This window comes from Aulonocara stuartgranti (genome assembly GCF_965226115.1).
Source record: "Aulonocara stuartgranti genome assembly, chromosome: 7".
NCBI lineage: Eukaryota > Metazoa > Chordata > Actinopteri > Cichliformes > Cichlidae > Aulonocara > Aulonocara stuartgranti.
Genome location: NC_138945.1, coordinates 44552674 through 44565496, shown reverse-complemented (window position 1 = coordinate 44565496; position 12823 = coordinate 44552674). Strand labels below are relative to the sequence as shown.

Sequence of the window (12823 nt, the reverse complement as noted above, 5' to 3'; positions counted from 1 at the left end):
TGCTAATATACTTGCTTCTCAACATTGCAGCCACCACATTTCACTTTAAAGGCTTGCAGAAACAAACTCACTCATTTACTTGCACACTTAAACACACAGACGCACATGTACAAAAACTCATAAAGCCTTCAAGGAAGAAAACGTAAAGATGAATTTTTACGCTTTACTTTAGATCTTTTTTTAACAAATGAAACAGATGTTCCACAGCCCTCAGCCTCCAAATTACAGCATGTACATCATTTGATGCAGTCCAGTGGCAATCCTAGACTTGCTGGGTCTCTTGTCAGATGGGGGACTGGCCCTTTGCCTTAGCTAGGTAGGTGCATGATGTTGTGGCCAGGTGGCTGCAGCCTGACCCTTCCCCGCGAGAAGTTTTCGTGCTGAACATGGTGGTTCTGGAGCAATCCATGGAGGGGCTCCTGGCTGGGACAGCAAAGTGAATCCGCTGTCACCGGTCCTCGAGCCTTGAGATTGCCGTGACCCTGGCTGAGGACCATCCAGCAGTGCGGCTAGCTCCATCGCGGGAGCAGCCGAGGCCAGCGGCAGGAAGTCAGGCAGACCTGGCCTTAACAAGGTTTCTCAAGGTTCTGCTGAGCAGCAGCCATTTCCTTTGATTAAATGCATTGTCTCTCCACAATTCCCGGCAGCCACAGAAACTGTGCCCAGCTGTTCAGAAGCCGTGCAATTGTCAGGGCAGAAGTGCTGGAGATGCGGGCAGCATGGACACATCCTCATGATGTTCCACGGCACCAGCCCTCCGACAACTTCCCCTGGTTCAGGAGAGACATACTGCAGTCCAGTAACATACTAAGAGGGTATATACCAGGCAATGGTAAACTCCGGCTACATGCAAATCCTGGTTTGCACAGAGTAGGACTGTGTAGGATTTCTTTAAGTTAAAAAAGTGTTTTTAACCTTTACCTATTTGTTATTCAGTCACATAAAAATTAACCATGTGAAGGAGAGATTGGCACCTGTCTGGCAGTTGTCAACTTTTAGCTTTCCAGCACGCAAAGTAAAACAGTTGCCATATTTTTACATGACTACATGTTTCTGCAGAGCCGTACAACATAACCTACATGAGTGGCCAACATTACTGCTGGCCGTCACGCTTGTGTGTAGAGTATTAAACAAACTTATTATATTTGGCTTGCCATAAATGTTCCTGTAGACAGTTCTGCTCTTCAAAGCTGATCATACCTACATTATGAGGGCCTTGACCCTGATTGACAGCTATTAATAGAGAAAGACTGAGTCAGAGTACTGGTGGTGGCAGCTGTGACAGGGAAAAGCTGTGTAGTATAGTGAAAAGAATTGAGACCAATATTATCTGCTTCTATATAAAAATATATATATAAAAAAAAGTTTAATTGGAATAATGTCCATGAAGAAACCTTTCCTGCCAGGATTCTACATTTCAAAATGTCAACAAATAAAATATTTTAAAAAACAATAAAGAAGATAACAAAATACAATAAATGCATACAAAAGTATATACATATAACAAAAATGCATGTTTTCAAAATAAAAAACACAATATTTGCATTGACTGTGCATCTTATACCCTGACAAACAGATGAGGTTGACTGCAGGTATTCCCTGTCAAGCACACTGGATGTGGACACATTTTAAGTAAAATCAGCCCTGCGAGAAAAAAAACCCAATCAACTAAAAAACCGACTGTCCAGATGATTGTTTAACCATAGAAACAAGAAACAAAAAACAAACAAACAAAAAAGTGTTACATTGCAGACTAACTAAATATATCTGGAAGACTTAAAATCCCCTGCAGCCTTACAGACGATTAGATGTTCCATTGCCCTGATGTGGCTGCACACAGCAGAATTTAACCAGATGTTCAAAAATGTTTTCATTTTCAACGTCTAGAGCAGGGGTGCCCAATCCCGGTCCTCGAGAGCTACCGTCCTGCAGCTTTTAGATGCATCCTTGTTCCCACACACCCGAATCAAATGAATGGCTTGTTATAAGGCCTTTACCAAACATGATGGCATGCTGAAGAGGTAATCAAACCATTTGATTCAGCTGTGTTGGAGTAGGGATGCATCTAAAAGCTGCAGGATAGTAGCTCTTGAGGACTGGGATTGGGCAGCCCTGGTCTAGAGATTCTCTCCCTTTGCAGTCTGGTTTTTGCCAATGAATGACACTTTCCCCATAGCAGCTTTAAATAAACAAATTCAAGGCACTTTTAACGCAGCACAAAGCTGCGCCACAGCAGCAAACTTCATCCACAACTGTGAACAACTCCCACCGACATGTCATAGACACTGAAGAACAGCTGTCAGTCAAGTCCAAACCATGCCCACCATGAGATTCTACTGGTTGGGAGGGGAGTAGGAGGAAGATGGATTCAAGAAGGAGCAGGAGGTGTTATCTTTGACAGCATGAAGTGTGATGGCTGCCTCGTCTGTTCGCTGAGCCCTGCTGCCCATCAACCAAGGGTGGAGGAAGATCTGCTCCAGGGTTGGCCGGTCGGACGGCTGCTGGCACAAACACCAGCCAATCAGCTGCTGGCACTCTGCAACAGAAAGATAAACTACTAGTACAAAAGCTTGAGGCACAACACACTGACCAATGACCAATCATTTATATCAGGGGTCTCAAACTCCAGTCCTTGAGAGCCGCTGTCCTGAAACTTTTCCATGTGTCCCTATTGCAGCACACCTGAAGACAATTAGTAGGTCATTAGCAAGACTGTAGAACTTGAGTGCATGCTGAGGTGGCAATTCAGCCATTTGATTCATCTTACAGCAGCTCATGAGTGAATGAACATGGTGCAAAAGTATTTTTAGAAGTACATTTTTCCAAACACTTACATTAACTTAAATTTACTTGAGTAGGGTTAGGGGTTGACACTTCAGCATGCAGTTCTATGCTCTTGCTAATGACCTAATTTTATTCAGGTGTGTTGCAACAGGGTGACCGGCCCTCAAGAACTGAGACCCCTGCAATAGGGTGAGTCACAACAATCTGAGTTTCCAGCTCTTATACACAATCTTGTCATTGCACTGTCTTTGTAAATACTGGCACTTCTTTTTCTGCCATAATCCAGCTTGCACTGGCACAGTGTGTTAGTAAATAGAGTCAATCAACTCAGAGTGGATGAAGTTGTTTCATGAAACAGAGCCCAGGATAGCCTCTTTCATGCTTCATGCTTGTGAGCATTTGTGTGTATGATGTCAGTTCATTGGTCAGTTTTCCCACCCCCTTTGCCACTAAAAATGCCAATGCTGCAAAACAGGAACGGAGACAATAGACAATTTCTATCACTGGGTAGACTGACCCGAGGAGACTTTCCGCCTGAACTAGATCTGTCCCGTTAGGATCTCCTCGTCATGTTCAAAGGGGATGTCGCCACACACCATGTCATACAGCAGCACACCGAGTGACCAGACGGTGGCTGGTCGCCCATAGTATCGATGGAATCGGATCCACTCTGGAGGACTGTATACTCGTGTCCCTGCAGGGAGGACAAATACAGAAAAGCATCAGGCATTTTAAAGCCAAGCAATGGCTCCAGCTGCAACTCCTGGCTGCCTATAGAGTCAGGAACATGTCCTCCTCATCAATGAAGGCAACTTTCTGAGCATAATGATCCATCTCTAAATAGTAATTTTGTGTGTGTGAGTGGGGGATGTGTGGGTGGGAGCACAAAATAGTGACAGACACAAAAACAGTGACAGATAATGGGACATTTGGACTCACCATCAAACTCTGTGTAGACAGTGTCTTTAAGAACAGCCCCTGAGCCAAAGTCAATGAGTTTGACCTGCTCGGTCCTCAGGTCCACCAGCAGGTTCTCGTCCTTAATATCACGGTGGACAACGCCACAGGCATAGCAGTGACGTATGGCCTCCAGTACCTGCAGGAAGAAGCCACGTGCTGCCTCCTCATCAAGAGCGCCACGCTCTGTGATGTAATCAAACAGGTCCTGACATGGCTTGGGATGCTCCATCGCTATAAACCAGCCATCCGCCTGCTCCCACCAATCCAAGAGCTGCACCACGCCAGCAAAGGTCCCACTCACTTTCTTCAGCAGCACAATCTCTAAAGGAATTAAAGCTCCGGACTGAGAGAGCAATTTAAATAATCAGGATGTCGTCCTTTAAATTACATCAAGTTAAATACAGATAAAAGTATGCAAAGAAGAGGAAGACGATCATGTGGGTTTTTATGAAGAATGGCACATGAGGACCAACAGGTTGCTGGAAATCCAAACAAATCCAAAAACAAGGAACTAAGGTGTTTGGGGTGTTTTGCTTGGTAAAAAATTTATGATTATAAAGACAAGATATACTTTATTTGTCCCAACAGTTGTGATGTTCCTTTGTTACAGCAGTTTATAAAGTTAAGGTAAACAAAACCTATATCCTGATTTTTAAATCATTTAATGCATTCATGCAACAAGCACCTCATCCTACAGAAGCACACGCACTCTGACAGTGGCTTTTTTGTCTAATGATAACCAGTCATGCAACTATACCAAAGCATGCAAAGAACACAAGGAAACTGGGGGCACAGTAAGAAGCTTCATGGGCCATACATAGCAGCAGTAGAAAGTTAGACTTAGTTATTGACCAGACATATTCATTAGAGGTGGGAATCACCATACATCTCACGATACGATATTATCGCAATACTTAACGCACGATACGATATTATTGCAATTTTTTAAAATATTTTGCGATATTCAGATTCTGTACATAAAGGTAAACTATCAATATTCATTTTATCTAATATCAAAGTCTCACACTCAGTCTCTCTCTCATTTCAGTCAGTTTTATTGTTGACAAACTGATCGGTTTGTTTTACAGTCTAGTCCAACTTAACTGAATGCAACCATCTGGCACAATTATAGCTATTCTGAACTATGCAATTTGTGAAACCTATGCAGCCTCTTCAGCAACTGAAGAATTTGAAAGTAAATTAAAACAAAATATAATTTTACATTAAATAAAAAAGTTTTAAACTTAATTAAAATAAAACATGTCTTAAATTAAAATAAGTAAACTGTCATGTTTATTGCTGCCAAAAAAAAAGTTAAACACATTTGGACAGTGAAGGAATGTCAGGATTCTTGCTCAGAAAAAGGATCAACATGCTCTGAAGTCGGAGCATGTTCCAGTCCACAAAAACTTTTTTTGTAACAAAATATCGATTTCTGCTGTCCCTGTATCGATACATTATTAGCAAACAAAATATCACGATACTACACAGTATCGATTTTTTCCCCCCACCCCTAATATTCATTTTATTCATCTATTTGTGAACACGAAAGATAATTTCACATAGTAATAGAAGCTGAAGTGGTAAGAAAACAGGTAGTAAGGCAATTAAAACTGTTAAACTGCAAGTAGAAATGCAGGCAGCCCTTACCAGAGAACCCCACTCAGTCACCCGATCCTTGCTCACATGTTTCACTGCCACCTACATGTAAATAAACACCATCAAAATATTATAAACATATCCTCAGAATAAAACTGAATAAATTCTCTTTCTATACTAAAATACAAACCATCATACAGCAGCTTTAGGGTAGATCTGTGCATGCTGATAATATGAATCTTTTGGTCTAACAATGTTGTTCCTGATTTATGAAATAACTTTATTTTCCCACCGTAATTAAAATAACTATTATTGTCAAATTCCTACTTCCAATAAGTAAAGATTTAGCAGAAGGAACAGAGAGTAAAGCACTTTTGTTTAATAACCAGCTTTCTTTGTGACAACAAAGACATGAGCCAGGCATGCCAGCACTGAGTCAAGCTGCACAGCTGATAGCAGTAAAAGAGGAAGTAAGAGTGACAGATGTGGGTTTTAAATAAAAGCAGCATCTGAAAAAGTTTTTTTTTTTTTATTCCGAACTGACAAAAAGAAACGGAATTTTCAATTTTTTGTTAATTACATAATAAAATGATGATAGATAAAATTACAGCTATGGAAAATTGTAATGATAATGTAGGCGAGAAGCCAATACTTTTAACAGACTAAGGAGATGCTGTAATTGAAAACAACAATTAAAAAAACAAAAACAAAGCCTAGATTAATTGAATTCATATGAATGTGACACATTTACTGGAGAAAACAACAAGATTTAAGTTCAGAGCAGACTACAAGTCATGTAGACACTGGTCTTAAATAAAACAATGCCTCTTCATTCTGGCTGTTGAAAGACTGGACCAAATTAACAAAGACTGAAAAATTAATGACTGTCAATTCATTATTTCAATTCAATTAATTCGTATTTGAGATAATTGTTTTCATTTAGTCTCAAATTCAGTCTTCCTTTTTAATGCAAGAACCTTGAGGCCTAATACAAAATATTTAAGTAGGATTGTCAGTTATTGTTTTTAAACTCGAACATTCAAGTACGGCTTGATTTTGAAGGGTCAAACAGGAAACTCAGCTGTCTGCTACAAGGCATCTTGACAATGAGAGTTGGCCATGTGCTGCGACCAAAACAAAGCCGCCCCTCGGTTCTTACCGGCAAACCATCAGCGAGGCGAACAGCTGAGTAAACGGTACCGAATCCCCCACTGCCGAGAACCGGACCCAGCCGGTACAGCTTCTCAAGCGACTGCTTCTCTGCGTTGGCTGCAGAGCACAGGGAAGAAAAGTCAGGGCTAATCAAAGTCATGTCAACTTTGCAAATAAACCCCAACATAGTACGTCCCGCGATTAGAACTGCGTGTAATCGTCGACACAAACGTACACATCACCGAATACACTTGCAACGTTTAAAGCAAAGACAAAAACTCACTTTACGTTATACAAGACACCTAGATGTCAAAATGGTCCCGTCCTTGGCCTGAAAATGTCCTAATTTAAACAATGATCGCCATGTATTCGGCAGATATATGAAACTTTAAGTGGTTTAAGTCCCTCCGATTGGGGTAAAGGTGTCCTAGCTCCATTCAGGCTGAGTTGATTTCAATACTTAAAATAATAATAATAATAATAAATTCATTTTAGTTTAGTCACATGTTAGCTAAATGAATAACTAAGTCCAGAAAAATCTGTATTTTGTATCAGATGACCCAGATTTTCCAACCCGATTCGAAATCCCGGCTTCGAATAATCCATTTCTGATTAAGACTTGAAGCGTGGCGGGTAAAATAAAGTGACGTGAAATGGACACAGCTGCGAAGTCGAGGCTGTTACCTTGCAGGAGCTTCACCGGCAGGTCCATGCTGAACGACATGTGTGAGAGGGTGTCCAGTTTAGAGAGCAGCATGCTGCTCCTGACTTCTCCCGAATAATTCAACCGCACCGAGAAATTATTGGCGCTATACATCCTCAGGAAAAAAAAAAAAAACAGTCCTCGGCTCCTCTCACGGGAGAGATAAACATAACCTAAAATCCATTCCGGATGTGGTCCACAGAGCGCAAACCCCGAAGTCTGAGGTTGCTCCGCTATAACGCTGCTGCCAGTATATACAAGAAAATCCTTCCGCCTGACCCCCGCTGACACACCAAATTGTACCACAAAGCTTGCTGCATTAAAACTACACGAACACACTTAAATGGAATAAAAAACAAAGGGGCCCCATGTTTTAGGTAAATGTGAAGTCATTTTCTTGAAAATGTAGTCGTAATTCAATGAGAAACCCACGGCCTAGTTTATTCTTTACGCGACTAGTGCAGGGATTCGGAGACGGTCACTCGGCAATGCTGCAGCACACCAAAAACGAAAAAGCGCTTCCCCCAACAATAAACGAATAAATAAATAAATAATGTTAAAATGCAATGATTTTAATATTTGAATTAAAATGATATTATTGTTTATGGTAATAAGGTTGGTTGGACAATGTGAGAGAAAGTTAATATGATGTCGTTTTTGTTTTGTTTTTTTCCAAACCATTCGCTAAAGACTGGTAATGGAGATGATTTGCTATTGGAAGCTCCAGTTACTCATATGTTACTTTTTGGGTCAATGTGAAGATTTAATTTTGTTGTACCATTGATTGTCCATGTTATGTGTAGACCATCAAGACCACTGTTGTTAAATACCATAAAGTAGCAATTTTAAGTTATAAAAGTATTGTACTAAAAAAAGATTTCTTAAGGCATATTTGTTTTATATCAAAAAGCAAATGTAAATTTGGGGCAAACTGATTTTTTGATTTTGTATCAGCAACAACCACTAACCCTGTATTCACCCCTTTCAGTCCTGTCCACTACATGAATGTGACCCCGATCATTTGTTCTCTGCTATATTTAGCTGCTTCTATTTTAAAGCCTGTGCAATAACTGATCCACTCTAAAGAGTGAGTCACTGCTCTTGTGCTCTACTCCAAGAGCTTTAACCTGTTGTGTAATTTTTACAGAGGATATTTGTTACTGCCAGCAAGTTATAATGTCAGTGTACAATGGAGAATCAGAGGACAGTGACCGCTTCAATGGTGCAGACTGTGAAAGGTATCTACCATGTGCTGGCTCTGGTCTCGTCTCGGCTAAACTAACTATTGTGGTTGGAGACAGACAGTTCTCTGAGGAGAAAATGTTACTGGTGCAGAGCTGCGACTATTTTCAAGCTCTGTATCGCTCCGGTATGAAGGAATGTCAGCAGGAAGAAATCCACCTCAAGTCTCTGCGAGCTCAAGGATTCCTTTTAGCTTTAGCAGTTTTACATGGAGAGAAGCCAATTCTGGATGAGGACGACATTGTGGAAGCCATTGAATGTGCAGCTTTCTTGCAGGTGCCCCCACTTACTAGGCATCTTATTGACCTTCTTGATGCAGAAAACTGTCTGCTGATGTATCACACCTCTGCAGTCTTTGGACTTATGGATCTGTACCATGCAGCAGCACTGTTCATTCGAGACATGTACACTGACCTTGAAGTAGAGGTCAAGAAAACCTTACCATTAGAGCTTATCTCTTATGTGGAGTCTTTGACCCCCCATGTTTTCATGGCTGTAGGAGCCCATGTGACCTGTGGTTTGGATGAAACTGTACATGCTGCCTCAAGGACCATCTGCTACCTCAATGAAACTGGCAATACTTGGAAAGTGTTAACAGATCTTCCACTAGAGGCCAGCACCTCAATGGCTGGAGTGACTGTTTTAGACAACAAACTGTTCATAATTGGTGGCATTCATGGCATCCATAAACAAGTTGTGGAATCTTGTTTTTGCTACAGTGTTGAAAGCAACAGCTGGAGCAGGATTCCCAGCCCAGCACAGCTGCGTTACAATCTTAGCCTTATGGGTCTCCATGGTCATTTATATGCCATCGGAGGGGAGTATGAGCGAACAGTAATGTCGTCTGTGGAAATATACAATGTAAAAAACAGAACGTGGACATTTGCTGCTAACCTACCTCGGCCGGCAGCAGGAGCAGCTTGCACCAAAACCATGAGCAGGATATTTGTGTGTTTATGGAGGCCAATGGAGACCACTGAGATCTACGAGTATGCATCTGGGGAAAATGAGTGGCATCTAGTTACCACACTGATCAGGCACCAAAGCTATGGTCACTGCATGGTGGGCCACAGGGACAACCTCTTCATCATAAGAAATGGCCCATCTGATGACTTCCTAAGATGCCTCATAGACTGTTATAATCTGAGCTTGGGCCAGTGGTCAACCCTGCCTGGACACTTCGCCAACAGTAAAGGTTCACTATTCACTGCTGTTGTAAGAGGGGACTGTGTGTTTACACTGAACAGAAGCATGACTCTAGAATACGTAGTGGAAGGTAAAACCTGGAAGCCTAGGCGGCAGATGAAGGGTTTCCCAAGAAGTGGATCTGTGTGGACATTTCTGCTTCAGCTGCCAAAAGCTCTCAGCCTGCAGTAGTGACACTGTCTGCTTTTTGGATTATCAGTATTATTTAAATTAAACTCAGATGGGGTTTTGTTAGTTTTTTGTTTATTACAGCAATATTACTATTTTTAATCCTGATGCATGCTCAATCATCCAGGTAAGTGAATAAAAAAGTTGACTGAACCAATAAAATGAACTCAGGTTTGCTCGGTAGTGATTTTATCTCTTTATAAAGTGCTACTGGTAAGAGTACATGTTTAGAAAATGGACATGTGAAACAAGCATAGTAAAAATGATAACATTTTATTATCAGCATTACCCACAACAACTGAACAAAATGTGTATGTTTTTGCAAAATTTCAAACACTTTGAATTTTATACAAGGTGCTCTTGCTACTCTGATTGCAGTTTAATTACTTCAGGTGCAGCTTTTCATTTTTTTTCTTGTTCAGTGAGACAAATCTCTTCTATTTTGGCTCACTGAACAAATGCATTAAATTTAGGTTCAGTTTCTAAAGTTAAAATGTGGAGGGCGCATGACAGAAGATCTGCATTTGCTGTGGATTTCACAGTCCTTGCTCTCTGACTCAGCATTTTGTGTGTGTGTATGTGGGGGGTCCTTTTTAGTTCTTATTATTATTTTTGTTTAATTTAATTCTTAGTTTGTCTGCTGTTTAGGTCTTCTCTATCATGTTTTCCTTTCTGGCTCTTTCTTGTTACTGTTGTATGGTATTTTGAGCTTTGCATCATTTCTCTTGTAACATATTGCTTGGTTATACTCTCAGTTTAGTATTTAGGGTTCTGGTTATAATTTCCATGTGGCTTTTGTTAGTAAGAAAAAAAATGTGGTGCTTGAATGTGAAATATATAGTTTTTAATCCATAGCTAAGATTATTGATTCTATTTTTTTTATTCTTTCTAAATCCAGCCACACATTTTTCTCCTATTCATGTTAATGGGATAATGGTACATGTAAACTCTTATTTCCAAGTGAATGAAGCATCCCCAGGCAGCTCAGCAGACAGCAGCAGACTGTATAAAAGTATAACAAACTGGAAAAAGGACACAAAATACCTGACATGCTATTCATTTTCATAGTTTATTATTTATTATCAATGTATATGTTTAGAAAAACAGAATATAAATATGGAGTAAACCCAGTCACTTATCCAGGCCTGACACTGAACTAGGATGGACACCTGTCCAATAGACTGGCACTGGTAGAAGGCAATGTGCCTTCTACCAGTGCACAAGAGTCTTGGAACAAATGCAATGATTTAACAGAGAAAGTCCCATCAAATATATATGAGGCAATCCAGTCTAATGAAAAATGAGATAAATGATTCAGGCTATCTTCATAAGGGGGGAGACTGAAGGAAAACCTTGACCCTTGTTTTGATCCAGGCGGTCAATGTGGACATTGTGGAGGACTATAAATACCTTGTAGTACACATTGACAATAAACTGGACTGGGTTAAAAACACCACTGCACTCCACAGAAGGGCCAGAGTCGACTCTATTTTCTGATGCGGCTGAGGTCCTTCAACATCTTTTTGACAATGCTCAGGATTTTCTATGAGTCTGTTGTGGCCAATGCCATCCTCTATACTGCAGCGTGCTGGGGGAGCAGGTTGAGGATTGCAGATGCCAACAGACTAAATAAACTGATCCGCAAGGCCAGTAATGTTGTGGAGATGGAGCGAGACTCCCTTAGGATAGTGTCTGAGGGGCAGATGTTGTCAAAGATAAATGGAATGCTGGATAACACCTCCCACCCACTCCATGACATGCTGGCTAGTCACAGGAGCACGTTCAGTGAGAGACTGAGATTTCCAAAAAGCACCACTGAACCACACAGGAAATCATTCCTGCCCATGGCCATCTCCCTGTACAACTCCTCCACCTAATGCGATGTAGACTGAAATAGTTACACCTTTTGCACAGTACCTTTGTACAGTAAAATAGCAAATGACAATGTTCACAGGTTAGAGGTACATGTCAATCATATATATTTCACCTCTGTGATATTCCCACCCGTCTAATATTCTTGATATTTATAATTGAGCGCTTTGTATATATTAGTGCTATTTCTTAAATGTGTTAACTCTGTAACATATTGTATTAATTAAGTAGTTTAGTCTATTACTGTTACTGTCTTGGAGCAACTGTAACCCACATAATTTCCTTAGGGATTAATAAAGTATTCTGATTTTGGATCTCAGGTACACAGCCTTATTTTGAGAAAGACTGAGAACAATAATGTGAGAGAGTAACAGAGCTGAGGTGGGAGAGAAACGACAATGTTAATTGTGTCAAATACAACCCTGGGACTGTTCCTAATACTATCTTCTTATAGATCTTCTGTAATGGTAAATGTGACCAAGAATAAGGGGAAGGCCAATGTCTGGTCTGCACACATGGGAGGACGCTCTATGTGACCCCCGTCAGCTTTAGTCTGGGACAGAAGCCAGGACCCAGCCTAGGTGATGGATGAACGTCTGTCTATAGACATTAATCTTGTCATGAGTGTTGGGGGCATGCTCTGTCTGCTCTGCGTCTCTGCAAACACACATGAACCAATCCTACTACACACTTTAAACAAACAAACAAGAAAAACAAAACCCAAACTACCAAAATAAAAAATATTGATTGTCTTCTTTACTTTAGTATTTCTATTTTATACTCCAGCTGATCTTTGAGGTCAAATACAACAGCTTATTTACTTTTTTATGCAGGTAACAGCAGTTTTTAACCAACTTATGAATTGATTCATTTGATGGAAAGAGAACCATAGTGCTCAGAGAATATTAACTAAACCTAAGCTTAAGAATGTACCTACCATGTTAAAACTACAATGTCCAGAAGATGGACGACAAAAGGAGCATGTTCTTTCATGCCAATTTGTTGTTGATTTGTTTCATGCAAGTTATAATATATTTTAAAATATTAAGTAAAATGTAACATATAGTCAAAAAAAGAAGATAAATCTTAGTATTTATCGTGGTGGATGAGTGGAAGCCAAGAATAAAATAAATAATG

At 40.4% G+C, this 12823-nt stretch overlaps 1 protein-coding gene and 1 pseudogene across 2 annotated transcripts; one reads left to right on the top strand and one right to left on the bottom strand.

The window, feature by feature from the left end:
* Positions 1-1351: 1351 nt before the first annotated feature.
* Positions 1352-7926, bottom strand: LOC309709644 (serine/threonine-protein kinase pim-3-like; annotated as a pseudogene). The gene is made up of 6 exons (XR_014280664.1): positions 7180-7926; positions 6503-6612; positions 5395-5445; positions 3724-4087; positions 3302-3478; positions 1352-2536 (listed from the first exon to the last, which is right to left on the bottom strand). The product of XR_014280664.1 is annotated as a serine/threonine-protein kinase pim-3-like (transcript).
* A 448-nt stretch (positions 7927-8374) lies between these two features.
* Positions 8375-9940, top strand: kbtbd13b (kelch repeat and BTB domain containing 13b; the record flags this gene model as incomplete). The annotated part of the gene is made up of 1 exon (XM_082540683.1): positions 8375-9940. The coding sequence occupies one exon, from the start codon at positions 8375-8377 to the stop codon at positions 9815-9817; it is 1443 nt and encodes a 480-aa protein (XP_082396809.1). The 3' UTR covers positions 9818-9940.
* Between the last annotated feature and the right edge of the window lie 2883 nt (positions 9941-12823).